This window comes from Corythoichthys intestinalis, chromosome 9 (genome assembly GCF_030265065.1).
Source record: "Corythoichthys intestinalis isolate RoL2023-P3 chromosome 9, ASM3026506v1, whole genome shotgun sequence".
NCBI classification, from domain to species: Eukaryota; Metazoa; Chordata; class Actinopteri; order Syngnathiformes; family Syngnathidae; genus Corythoichthys; species Corythoichthys intestinalis.
The window spans coordinates 32,733,089-32,748,012 of record NC_080403.1 but is presented as its reverse complement, the minus strand read 5'-3'; the positions used below and the strand labels follow the sequence as shown (position 1 = coordinate 32,748,012).

The 14,924-nt window shown below is 38.3% G+C and overlaps 1 protein-coding gene across 2 annotated transcripts in view; it reads left to right on the top strand.

The window, feature by feature from the left end:
- Nucleotides 1-14,924, top strand: part of arhgap46a (Rho GTPase activating protein 46a) — a 48,701-nt gene that overhangs the window by 12,346 nt on the left and 21,431 nt on the right. For both annotated transcript variants that reach the window (XM_057845895.1, XM_057845894.1), the window contains exon 2: nt 6,117-6,593. In XM_057845895.1, the coding sequence (XP_057701878.1) occupies nt 6,117-6,593 (477 nt within the window). The remainder of the gene's footprint in view (nt 1-6,116; nt 6,594-14,924) is intronic.

The window sequence follows — 14,924 nt, the reverse complement described above, 5'->3', positions numbered from 1 at the left end:
CCGACAACACTCGCGCGCACAAACTAGATATAATCAAATAGCAACCTAGATGTGCTACATTAGACCCCACCCCCCACCCCCCCAAGTCCCATGCCATTGGCTGCGTGAGCCCAGAGTGATCATGGGACGCATAGTCCATATACTACATCGATGAAGTAAAAACCACCATGACTGAATGGAAGTTAAGCTGGCCAAATCAATCCATACCAGTGACTATAGATAATGCTGCAAATATTGTTAATTTAGTACGTAACACAGATGGACTCGGACCACAAATGGGATGTTTTTCTCATTTGATAAACATACCTGCTAAGAGAGTAATAGCAATCAACAGTGTGACCCGCCTCACTTTACGAACAGTAAAAATTGTTCTCGGTACTTTTATACAAAATTTCTTCGGATCAGTAAGAAGTAACAAACACATAAATATTATAAATATATATAAATAAATATTATGCACTATAATGTATGTTTATGTGATGGCATTATTTTTGCTTGTTAGCAAAAAAAAAAAGAACACTTGTATTTTTTTGTTTCAGAGCATTAAATGTATTGAATCAGATCGAAAATCGTGTCCCTCATATCGAAAATCGTATCGAACCGTGACTTAACTGTATCGTTGCATCCCTAGCTAACACATGCACAAGTTCTTGCTGAGTATAGTTCAGACGGGGAATGTACTCCTTTAAAAAAGAAGTCTCGTTTAAATGGCAGAAGCATGCATTTATTAAGAATAAACAAGAATTTCATCTAGTGCTGCAACGATTAATCGATTAAGTCGAGTATTCGATTAGAAAAAAGATTCTAATTAAATTTTGCTGCTTCGAGTATTCGTTTAATTAAAGTGGTGTTGTAATGGTTTATTTGGAAAGTGTTTGCATTTAGTTTTATTGATTAGGGTGGATACACTGCCCTCTAGTCGGCCTCATTTCACATGGCTGAATCCAGCTGCTCCATGTTAAGACCAACATAAGCAAACATAAGTTTTTGTTTGAGGATTTTTTTTTTTTTAAAATGCATTGGTAATTTAGTTTATTTGTATATTTAGCCGTTTTTTTTTTTTTTTTTTTTTTTTTTTTTTGTGGGAATATGTGTCTGAACCATTTGTTAAGCGCATTGAAAAAAATAAAAAATAAATAGTGTCAGCGTTTTATAGCGTTTAAGCTAGAGGACTTTTGCTACGTAAGTTAGCCCTTGTTCTTATGTTGTACATAGATCCTTATTTATGTTTTAATACCGTTTGTGGCTCAACTCGGGTATTGTAATTTTTCATGTTCCTTATCCGATTACTCGATTATTCAAACTAACTAGTTCATCAATTAATCGACTACTTAAATAATTGTTAGCTGCAGCCTTAATTTCATCAATAGTTGTTGGGTATGCATTAAAACTGATGCTAAGAATTCCATTATTTACAGACTCTTCCGCCATTGGGTCAACCTGTAATTGCAACACACAGAGATCAATTAGTCTAATGTTTTCCAAGTTGTACTGACCTTTGTGGCTGGTGACACAACAGGAATTGGGGGTGTTAAACAAAGGGACAAAGAATTTGAGTTTGACAGGTGCAGTGCTTTTTTTTCTGTCATCTGAAACATGTGCAGCCTCCCCTCTCTCTCTCTAACCGTTCTGGATGCCTGAACACGTGTTTCTCAACCCTTTATACACAAAGACTCGTGCACATCTTCTAGCCTTCCATAAAAAGGAAATTTATTTGCAGAGTATTGGCCTTAAAAGGAAATGAAATGCCCATTGATGATTGATGAAGATTTTTTTTTTTTTTTTTTAATTCATGAGGTGATTGAGTGCTCAGTTGTGAACATTACATCATTGTGAAATACTTAACAATTGGGATTCGACTTTATTAACTCATAATTGTTACCAGCGTAGCTTCAAAACTACAGTATTAACCAAAATGTAAGACGGTTAAATTTAAAATTGCAATATGTTGTCTAGTCTACACTCATCTGCTCACTCACGTTTTGGATCAAAGTAGCAATCATTATTAAAAAATAGAGCTTTTGATTAAAACATTCACAGTTGTTAACAGATTTTTCTCATCCTTTGCTTTTCAACAAAGCAACTGGATCTATCAGACCCATCGTTTCCCCTTGTATCAGTTCAGTTGTTTTACAACATCTAGATAACAAGTCAGCAAGCTTCAACTTCACTAGACTTTGTACAAGGACAGCAAACAACTGTTCCAAAGTAAAAGGTCAGCTTACTCTGTAATAGCACCTTTGAGTCTTCACAGCTTCTCTACTGGATAGTTAACTTGGCAATCAAGTGAGTGTAACTGCTTTCAGTTTTAAGTTATTTATTTTAGGATTAGTAAAAGGGACGGTCTTGTGTCTCCAAATAGGAAAAATAAGGTCCATAAATATACCAAGCAGAATAAACTGTGGAACCTGTTGCTGTGCCTAGGAGAACAGACAGCTAAGGTTTCCTAGATGAATGGCTAGCTCTGTGAAAGAATTTAACCACAAGAGACAACCCAAGAATAGTTTGTTGTTGGAAAGGTTAAAGTTCACCTTACGGAACTGCTAAATAGTTATGAGAGTTTAACTGGTGTGCTGGTTTTTATCTCTTGTTTCACTCTGGTGAGTTCTTGGAAATCTCCAGGTAATCTGTGTCGTTTGGCTTTTAATTTTTTCAAGCAAACTGGAAACATTTTTCATCTAGTGTGGAGGCTCAAGAGTAGAGTAGAGATGCAACAAGTAACCGATTAAACTTTTGTGTTTTTCAGTCAACACCCTAGTGCCCAATGCATCATTTAGATTGGGTTTGTGCAACTTGCAGTGCTGGACAATGACACAAGGCTTCATGTTGACTTGTTTCAAGTGAATGGTATTGTCCAGTCCTCTGTGTTTACCGCTGCTGGGAAAAGTGCCAGTTACATTTTGGCATTGATGTGGAACAATAGGGCAGATTCCATGAGCTATATGCTGTTGTTTCCCTTACACTGGGGGAACTGCTCTCATTTCTAGTTATTTTTGGAGGGGTCTATCAGTTCTGAATGCTAGATTTATGATTCCTTTTGAAGGCCCCTTGGACTTGAAAATTAGCAAGAGGGGCTAAAAATGAGTGCTTATGCGAAAGTGTCTGCGTGTGTTATTGCTGTTTGTCATTTCATGGCTGCAGGACTCTAAGTCACGCTTCTTTGTGCATTTGTCAAGCTATATTTTTATTTGCTATGAAGGAGGTAACCACAGTATGCACAAGCATCTCCTTGACCAAGAAAGACAGAGGCCCTGTGTACTCCACAAGTACCAAATCCAACGAAAAATGGGTTTCTTGGATTATAAATTCTGTTGATAAGATGCTTTTGCTACTTGCATCATATATATATATATATTTTTTAAATATAAACTTTAGCAATCAAGAACTTCTCAAGTTTTTGCTGAAAGCAGACAAATGCTTACTTTTAACTTCAGCAGCTTTGTGTGTAATGAGTTAATTTTAGATCAATAGAAAACATTTCAGTCAGAGAATTGCTGAGCTGGTGCAGACTGCATTCCAAACCATTTATGAACATTTTCAGGACAAGGCTGGCGGCCACGGTACATTGGAGTTTTGCTCTCTACTTAAAGGCCTTTTCACTCAGAAATTTCTCATTTTGCACGGTTCATAAAGCCTCTCATCAAGAATGAAAGAAACAATAACAGTGAGTTCTGCGTTGCTTAGTCTTTTTATAAAGAATGCTCATTCTGAATCATTACATTTTGATTGCATATTTACTCGTCATTGTGTGTTGACAGGCAAATCCTGTTTCTCCCCAGTCCAATTGTTTTACACAATCCAAGTAATCGAGTTGTTTTATGTCCAGTGCTCCCTAAAGTGATGTTTCAGGAATTTCTGGAACTGAACTTGGGAACGTCTTCCTGCTTATCTGGTCTTGTCAACAAAGCCCAGCAGGTTCACACTCTGCCATTTATTTTTCTAGAGGGAACGGTCCTTATGCAACCACTACAACATGTGTGAAGGAAACAAGTCAAGCTATGGCCTTAACCATTGACCCTCAAAGACAGGCTTCCTGTTGGTTATTTGGGGCTCTGTCCGCCATGTCCGGCATGTTGAATTTCCCATTTCCTCGTGTCATGATCATCACAGCGTGGAATTTGAAGATGCAAAACCCCAACCCCTGAAAAGACACAGTATGAGGCACACAGTCTCTTTGGCTTATTTAGATACGAATAAGGATTGGAGCACACATGGCAACACTACATTATCGGATTACTGGCATTTGAGCACATCTTTTGTAGGGTTAGAGAATACCCTAACTGTTCGGCCTCAGCTTTCACTCTCCCATTACTCCCAGTGCTTCCTGTCCAAGTGTCAAACAAGGCAGGCTTTGGGATTGTTACACGGAACGATTTTAACTAATAATTACTGTAAAAAAAAACAACGTGGAAAGGGTCTCACTTCTCAGTTTTAGAGTAACGCTAACACAGCCATTATTATATACCGTATTTTTCGGACTTTAAGTCTCAGTTTTTTAAAAAGTTTGGCTGGAGGTGTGACTTATACTCTGGAGCGACTTATGTGTGACGTTATTAACACATTATTACATCATTTCACATGTTATTTTGGTGTTTTGGCGTGACACTGTTGGTTTGGTAAACTTGTTAGCATGTTCTTTATGCTATAGTTATCCGAATAACTCTAAATAGCTATGTTACGTTAACATACCAGCCATGTTCGCATTTCGTTGTTCATGCATCATGTAACATTATCATGCTGTACACTTTTTATGTTTTTTTCCTCTTCGTTGGGCATTTTATGGCTGGTGCGACTTATACTCAGGTGCGATTTACAGTCCGAAAAATACGGTAAATGTTAATAAAGCAATGTTGTTGTTGTTGTTGTTTTTTTTTTTACATTATTTTTACACCTGCAGTGCATTGTGAGACTGTTTTCAAGAAACACTGACTTTTGCTATGCTAAGTTTATACATTTGTTTTCCTCTTTACGCTACCAAATCCAGATTAGAGATTGCTCATTAGAAAGTCCACTATAGAAAGTTGTGGACACATAAGTTTTCCCAAATTTCAGGGATAAAAGACATGGTGCACAGTGGAAAACCTTGTGCACATTGCACCACACAAGGTCAGGCTACTTCTTGGTGTGTGGGATCAGACCAGATGGCCTCCCAGCATAGCGCATACAGCCACATGGGTGGATAGCATGAGGGACTCTCCTACATCATCTCTATGTTCTTTTTACATTAGCTGCTGACAAAAATAACATAGTGTAATGTATTGACTTGATTAACAGGTACTGCAAATTACCTCCAGGCTTTCCAGTTAAAAAATAGAACAGCAGTTGTTGCCACATTGTGACATTGGCGCCAGAGTACACACAGTTTGGACTTTGCTTCTGCGATGGGAAACAAATGTAGCTATTTGATATAAGCATATGAGAAACTTAAGAGACTGAAAAGCATAAACGTGGGAATGCATATTTAAACTACCGGTACTCCTTTTGCATCATATAGTTGGTATTTTATGTAGGGTTTTCAATACCCATAAGGTAGATTGTTGTTATTTTACGTGTTCTTAAAATATAATTCGTTATCTGACTTGACTTGTGACTGTTCGCCTTTATGTACCCTTTGTAGTATTCTAGAAAATGGGTTGTCCCCATTTCTATTTTCAGTATTTTGACTTCTGGGCCTCGCTACTGTCTCATTTTTGTTGTGTACATGTATTCTGCTGAGTTGGCTTTTGTTACTCTGTGATTGTAGCTAAGCACAGTGGTTTTTGTGTTAGTGGCACTCAGGCGCGTATGTTTCTCTTTGTGCCCTGCTGACTCCATGCCTGGTGGCTCAATGTGTATATCCACCTGTCACCTTATTCAGGACAAACACACAAGCACCATCACTGCCCTGTGGCCTAGTACCTTCCAAATTAATGACATCACTTGAAGCCTGCACACATACAAGGAGAGACTTTACATTTTTAGCCAGCATTCACACAATATTGGGATTGAAAAACAATTCTAGGATAATGAGGATGCTATTTTAACCGATTGGTTGATTAATCGCCTTTTTTAGTTTACAAAAGTTTACAATTTTCTGATGAATAACATTTTTGTATTGATTCTCTGTTTTCATTCAGCTCTGATTGGGTGGAGATCCTGGAGCCACGCTCCCGTGAACGCATGTATGTGAACTTGACCACTGGTGAATGCGGCTGGGATCCTCCCCCAGGCGCTCCCGTTCGCCAGGCAGATGGTAACCAGTGGTGGGAGCTCTTTGACCCCCAAAGTGGCCGCTTCTACTACTACAACTCTACGGGTCGCAGAACTGTCTGGCATCGGCCACAAGGAGCAGATATAGTGCCCCTCTCCCAGCTTCAGGCTATGAAGCGCTGTAGTGAGGCCAAGCGGGCGGCAGCGGGTGTGGAGAGCCACCAGCAAGGGACTACAGGGAGTCTCAGCAGTGTGGGGAGCCAGAGCCCGTGCATCTCCTTGCCTGAGCAAGATGGAGACTGTCCTGAGACGACTGAGGTAGCTACCAAACCGGAGCTGGACCCAGCAGTGGATGTCAGATCACAGGCAGACGGATGCAGCAATGAACTCAAAGAACCACAGAGGTATGCACTTACATGTACAGTAATTGGAGTAAGAATTATGGTTTATCATTTGGGGATCAGGTTACCAGGGGAAATTGTGATTGTAGAATGTGGCATAGTGCGTCATAATTGCTTTCAAATGTTCCTGAAATGACAACTCAAAGCATTATTTTGACATTTGACCAGCTGGGTCAATTTCAAACTGTGTTTCCATTTTTCCTTCACTTATCTAGCAGTTCCATATGCTCTATGTTTTCTTTTCTACTGCCTTTGAACCAAATTCATCTCTTTCAACAAATCACTACCAAATGCTCAGTTATTCATATTGCAGAGCACAACATTCACGCCTTTATCCTAGGTTTACTGATGCAGAACAAGCCCAAACAGTAAGTCATTCAAAGATCCAGTCATATGCTTCACGTTGTAGCCTCATCTAAACCACCATCTCCTCCCTTGGATTCCACGCATGCCACTTCTGTTTCATCTGGCAAACGGCCGCTGCAACTGTCTGAGTGTCCTTCTGTTTGCTGACCAGTACCCTGAGCTACTTTGCTCCACTCCGCTGCTCATTTTATTTTCCTAAAACAAATCTAGGCTCCCGGCCATGAAAAAAACTCTAAGGCCTCTCCAGTATGAGACTCTGCGGTTACATGAGAGGCAAGTGCGTTCCCTGTGATTAATAACAAGCCGAGCCGCTACATTCCAGCTGCATACATACAAGGCTAAATTTTCAAAGGCCATGCCACAGTGAGTTTGGCTCTTCCACAGTCTTCGTTTCGGTGGCGTTATCACTTGGGGAATTGCTTAGTCATGGCTTCAGAATGAAACTATTGAAGACGTTTTTTTTTTTTTTAATTTTTTATTATTTTTATGTGATAGCGTGTGGTGATAGTTACTGCAAATCTACCCACTGGGACCCACTTTGCCCTGGTGACTCAACATTTCCCAGAACCCTTTCTGTGTATTTCTTAAACAGTGGTCAGCTGTGTTCTGCAGGGGCTGAAGAGTGTTTTGCCCTCCAGGATTCAATAATGTATTTTGTCATAGTGGTCCCTTCAAATTCTTTTCACTCAACATATCTTGGTAAGTAATTGGAGGAAAAAGATAAACACTCAAAAAATGTTCGTCTTCAGTCAACGCTCTCCCTTATTGATTGTGACATGGATGAATGAGGGAGGGAGAAAGATGAAACGAGAGAAATAAATTAAGATTGTAAAGCTCACAGTGGTTTGTGGTTTAACATAATTGACCCGTGCTGTTAGATCCTCTGATGTGGACAGAATTTTATCAGTTTTATTCTGTTTTTACTATATAATCTATATTACATCACTTGTTAAATTATGTCTTTATTGGTGACATCTCAGTAGTGAGAGCAGCTTTTGGAAAAACAAAACAGTTTTCTGTAAAGCTTGGACTTGCTGGTTGTTCCACTACCAGCTTCCTTTTGTTTTTGGATATTAACATTTGATTGAAATAGATAAAACTAGTGTTGGGCATCAATGGGACCCGGTGCTAACACTCAGGTTCTCCCGGAACCGTTCGAATTTTTAAATTTAGATTCCATCTTTCGATGCCCTGACCACCGAACTGAAAAAAAAATACTGCCAAAAACCATAAAGAAGAAGCCACAAGAAGCGCGTGTTTGTGCATTGCAACTTGATTACAACCATGGACACGGTGCAGCGGCGCTCAAAAGTTTGGTTTAACTTTACAAAAAAAAAATACCAGTCAACTCAGTGTGACATTTACAACACAACTATATCATGCAAAGGTGGCTGCACGACCAGTTATGCACGATCGGCTTCATGGAATATAGCCTAAGTGCAAAGTGCAAAGCTCGCTGAGTGATACGTAGTTGACACGCTGCGCCATCAGAACCAGGTAAGTAAAACAATACATTACGTCTGTCTTCTGCTGTCCCAGCGACCCGACCCAGGATCAAGCAGTAGCTGATGGATGGATGGAATAGTATGAGAATAAATCGTATTATTACGTCGGGCTATGGTTAATATCACATGTAAATAGAACTAGATGCGAAATGACACTCAGCGGCGTTAGATCATATAAAGAGAACTAGATGCGAAATGACCGACTCACTGGAGTTAGTAACAGCCCCCATCTTAAAGCAGTCTCTGCCTCCGTTAAAATCCTCATTATTAAAAGGTTTTTTGTTTTGGAATCTGTTGTGTTGCTTATTTAAAAAGAAGCAGCCATACGAAGCATTTGATTACTTTTTTTAATGAACTCATAGCGGTGAAAACATAGCATCACATTACACAGCATCCTACCCAGATGCTCTCATCTCTTCTTCTCCGCATTATACGTACACACTCCTACAGCGCCACTCACTGGCCTAACTGGCATTGTCACAACATAAACATTGCATGTGTCTGTAAACACAACAGAATCTGTTTTACAAATAAGGAAACTTATTATTTTGCCTCATCTACATCAAATTATAATCAATAGAATAATTTATTCTAACACTTCGTTGTAGCTCCCAGCTAAGGTACATGTATGGCAAAAGAATATAAGTAAATGTTTTTGGGAAAGTGTACTCCTGTGGAAAGAAACTTCATCACAAACAAGTTCAAAGACTGATATTTGTATACAAGTTAAAAATAACCCTGTGAGAAGTTCATATAATTCATAAATTTCATATTAATTGTATTCATAATAAATAATAATAATAATAAATTTTAAATTCATATAATTTTAGAAAAATCAGGAAGTTAAGACATTAATACTAATAAAAAAATTAAACTATACATTTTTTTACCCTGCCTCCTAAAAGAATCGGAATTGAATCGTTCGGAACCGGAATCGAAACATGGATCTGGAATCGGAACCGGAATCTTTCAATTTCAAATGATGCCCAACCCTAGATAAGACCATTTCAAATGTTTCGAAACAGCATGGCAGTGTGTTTTTTTATTCAGTAATGTTTGATGCCGTTTCAATTTTCTCTCTCTATATATATATCCACCTCTCCGAAGTGTAGCATGCTAAAGGACATGATCTGTTTCTCATCGGCTTAGTCTTATCATGTCCTGGGAATTTGGGGGCACTCTAGAATGTGAAGCTCATCAGGCACATGCTGAGGTTTACACAGGTAACTATGATTTTCACATGTGGTAACTGGTGCAGGAAACAGGTTCTCCAGAACCTTGTTAAAAACACCTGCATTATATTTCAACGTCATTTTATTCACATGTCCGTTTATTGTTGCAAAGAAATACAAATCTATATGGGATTTTTGCACACAGTTTATATCACCAATGTGTGTGGGCTTCCTTCTGTAGACCTTTCAAGTTTCAGTAGAGCTGCTCAACCTGACTCATGGCGTGTGGTTTAAAACGACCGACATGGTTCACATGTGGGTCATGGTTTTCTTTTGTCTTATGGTCAAGTCATGGGTATATAATGGGCCTCTAAGAAGGAACAAAGGCTCACATTCAAAACCCAGAGGTCCATAAGTCAGGTCAACTGAAAGCTTTCTCTTTAGTGGGAAGACAAACTATGTTTAAAAAAAAAAAAAAAAAGAAAAGAAAAAAAAAAAAAAAAAAAGAAACATGGGAAAAATGCTTACATTTTGGCCTCTCATTTAGATCTAGTATATGGTTATAGCCATGCTGAAGCAGTCATGTCTCATAATTTACCACACTTGAAGTTCAGAGCATTTTTTACAAGTTGGATGTTTAATGAAGAAAATTAAAAAAAGCCTCTCCCCACGTGTTTGTGTCTGGCAATGAGTCATGTAAAAAGGTTATCATCACTTGGTTCATTTAGGAAACGAGGGTGTTTTAGAGTTTTGATAAAGTTGTTTGAGTTGCTAATGAGTCGCATTTTGACTCCATGCATGCAGCGGAAGTCTTTAGTGTTTTTCATCTGTCGCCACTCTTAGGGATATAACACAGAAGTTTTATGTTCACTGGAAAGATTTCTTTTATCTTAGCTTCTGGTGTGGTTAGCTCATTTTCAACGTTTTCCCCATTATGTTGTGGGTCTGTATATCATAAAAATTCAGTTTCCTTTTTTCTCCTGTGACAAAGGGTTAGCGTTGACTAAATCTTGAACGTAAGCGCTTTGGTCCTGTTTTATATCTTCATTGGCAGATGTTTTTCCAAGATTGAAATTCTAATAAAAATTCATGCATATGTTTAACACTACTTTAGACTACAAACGGGGAAAAAAAACACCCAGCAATGTGGTTGCCGCTCATTTATTATTAGCTCTTTTCTATTTGTGGTCTGTACTTGCTATTGAAGTCTGACTGCTATTTTGGAGTCTTGAAAATTGTACGGTAATGAAATCTATCCTCACAAAAAGAGATGAAGATAAAATTTCAAATACCAGAGGCAGGTCTACTAGGTCTTGCATACTACTTACCCTGCCCCAGCTTGCCATTCCTCACACTGGCACCCAGAGCCAAAGACATGCACAGCTGGTAGACATCTTGGCTCGAATGGAGGTGTGTAACTTCAGCTGTTATGAGACAGGTGGGCTTCAGAAAATATGGTTTAAAAGTAAAATTCAGCCAACAATATTTATCAAAATCCCTGTGTCTTATCTAGTTTATTTCCTGTACATGGATGCCCTTGATCGGCCACTGTTCTGAGGTGTTTGTGTATTAGAAGCTTTTGTTGTAAAAATTAATTTCCTTCTACGTTATTGCCACTGTTAATAATAACACTGATTCTCCAGACACTATTTGCAGCGTGTGAATTTAAAAAGAAATCAACCCCTTAAACCTATCTGTCACGGGGTCTATGTGTGACCTTCCAACAATGGATACAAATACCAAGCAGCAAAGAATGGTGAGAGACTGCCTGCAATTTTTGTCACGAGTGTCGAGTGTACGTATACTCTACAATATAGAGTTGGTCAGTGAGGAGACCTGATCACAGCACTGCAGTGAGACTATGTGGGTGTGAGACACTAGAGCTGCTGAGACTAATGTAAGTTTGCTGACCATAAAGTTGATTTGCTGCCTCTGAAGCCAATCAGATTACTATATAGGTTTTGCAAAGGGCCCCTAACTTAATTTCATCCTATATTTCCCTGGTGCCTAAAGGTCTCACATGCTCATGTTAAGCTCATCATTAGGCATCATTTGTGTGAATGTTTAGATTTTTTATTTTTTATTTTATTTTTTTGCTTGAAGATTAAATGCAGTCGATTTGGAATCAAAAAATGCATTTTATAAAATTTGTGATATGAATAGTTGTGCTGAATTGCATTTTTGACCAACTCAGGATGTTTAATGAGGTTTGGGTCAGTCCCTTCCTCCCCCACCTTGCGTTCTTCGAGTCGTTGTCATTTACAGAGGCGTCTCCGTGACGATGGCACAGCCATGCATTGTGTGAGACTCCCCACACAGCCACTGAGGCCACTTGAAAGAGCTCTATGGAATGCCAGTTTTCTCACTCATTCCCTTGCTGCACTCTCCCACGACTAATCCCCACCCCTTCTCATTTACACATGCCCTTACCATCCTCTTGTGTCGCTGGTCTCCCTCACCCACACATTTGTCTCCAATTTCCCACTGGTTGGATTTTCTCACATTATCATTTTTGAATTAAAGACGATGTAATCATACTTAAGTAACTTAAATCATATTTTACACGTTCATAGATGATAAGCATACACAATTCTTAGATATAATGTGCATTTGCATAGAAAATGCAGTCCAGTAGCACGGCCATGAAAATAGAAGGGAAAAATACAAGTGCAAAAAAATAGGACCCACACTGAACAGTACTAATAGCAAAATGGTGATATATAGTCATACTTTGCATCCCAAAAGGTTATCGATACGCTCATGCCAAGAATCAAAAGATATCCTTTTAAAATTGTCAAAGTGTCAGTTAAAAAAAAAAAAAGAAAAAGGAACCAACAAGTTGCTTCCAAAATCTTCAACCGTAATAATGTCTCCGTTAACTCTTTGGCTGGACCACAGCATTTACAGTCACTCTTTCCAATTTTTGTGCTTTTACATGTCCCTTCCTGTTGAGTTTGAGTCACTGCCTATTCATTTGGGAGATTCCCGGGTCACTATCTGTTCTGTAACTCAAAATCAACAAGAAATGACCCATATAATGCCCCAAAATCAACTGGAAGTGACCTGAAATGGCCCAGAATTACCTCGTTGTCTGGCATTGGCTGCCACTGATGCCCATAGAAGTGGGAGAGGTTCATTTGCTGCCACCCTCCTAGTTCAAATGGATTGGATGTCTACTAGTGATAAACTTACAGCAGAAGGATGAAAATAGCTTGTTTTCTGTTTATTAGTTTTGTAGAATATCCTAGAATGATTTCCTAACCAATGTATCGTTAATCGTTGTTTCGCAATATGGTGAGATCGTTATCGAGGGCTTTGTATCACAAATCCTATCCCTACTGAACACTGTTGTATAAAAAAATGTTACTTTTTCTTTGAGTTACATAGTAATCTTTTGCCTGGCAATTTCTGAGTCTGATTTTCGAGTTCATTGACCAAATTCCATTGTCATTTTTGTTTCTGTGACTGCACAACAACATCAAGTCTTTTTTTCATAGCAAGTCCACTATAATTTGATGACCATGATGCTGACTGACAGATTTTGTTTCATCAGATATATTTTATATATTGATATATTTTTTTACTTTAGAAGCTCAAGATGTCATGGCAACAATATAAACAGAGAGAGGGAACTTGATTTTGCCCTCTGCTTTGGTTAACAGAGCCAGTCTGCAGTCCAGACTTTGAGAAATGTAGGTCAAGAGGCAAGGGCGTAGGTTTGCATAGGGACGGTAGGGACATAACACTACCAACTTTTCAGGATGCTTAAATTGTCCCCACCAACTTTTGATTAACCTTATTTGCTTTGATAATGACTTCAGTTATATGGGTAATTTAGAATGTCTTCCCATATGTTGTAAGGATAGAACTGACCCTACCATTATTTAGTCAATTATTTTCATTATGTCTAGTCTTACAGTACATTTACATCTTTTGACTTGCCAGTCCATTTTTTCCCCTCAAACGCATGTTTGATTGCCTGATGACTTGACCCCATCAACAAAAGCACTCAAAGCCCTGAAAGAAATACAACATGTCGACAACAATGCCGCCTTCTCTGCCCCCTTCGAAGTTTTTTTTTGTGACCAGCAGCAGCCACTGTGTTTAAAAAGACGTCAATGTTGTGTAGGTGGGGAACACACCACTAATTTTGCTATTGAAAGTCTGACCTCAGAGTTAGCAGAACATTAAACTGTTTGAGTTTGCTAACCTGCAAACTTGAATAGGAAGCTGCTTAGAGATTTTTGATTTTTGTTATTCCCTGACTAAGAAGTTGTTGTTTTTTTAGTTATATTTAATTTCTTTATTTAGACAATGTTAAGTGGTCTTAACACAGATGTTTATGTTTTTACATTCCTGGATAGTTGAGATTCTTAACAACAAGTATATGTTAATAAATTTATGTTCAAATATTGCAATTTAAATTTGTTAATAAAATCCAGACATTTATTCTGGAATTTAAAAAAAAAAAATGCTTCTTTAGTAGTTTTTGAAAACACAGGTTTGAATTGAACAGTGTATCACCTGAACCAATACACTTGAAACGAAGTTAGTATAAATCAATCCAGATTTACAGATTTGCATTAATCATTTAGCCTATCAATTAATTAGGTTCATATTCGTGAGAAATGTAGCCCCAGTTCACCCAATCTGTTTGGTCTTATTAATGTCCCGTCCCCAGCAAAAACTCTACATGTAGGTTATGCTGTTATATCGTCCATACCAATGTTGAGACCAAACCTACGCCCTTGTCAAGAGGACATTTAACAACAATAATATTGATACACCACTTAATCTCTGTGTGATCTTGAAAATACTTGTTTGGGAATGACACTGCTTTGAACAAAACATCAATATACAGTATGTCTTGAAAATTAACATGTAATTTCTTGTACACACACAAACTGTAATGTCACATCTCTGAAAGCAGATTCTTAGATGTGAGTTTATTACCACAATCACATGGTTTTAGTAATGATTTGAAGGTGTGGAGGAAAATGTAAACTATTTTGATAATGGGATTATGGGTCATTACAAATACTGTTTTACAATTACAAGTTTTAAAAAAAATGCATCTGGAATAATCATAGCCCTGTGAGTCATTCAGTAAGTGAAGCAAATTAAATCATGAAGCTCAGAGATTACCACCCCTAGCATCTCCTGTTTTTGTAGCATTAGGGGAAGACCTCTTCCCATCCACCAATGAGTCTGCTTTTGCAGGAAGTTGCTGTTATGGTTATGTCAAGAATCCCACCCACCCACCAAGAATACAGAAGAGAGATTTATGTTGG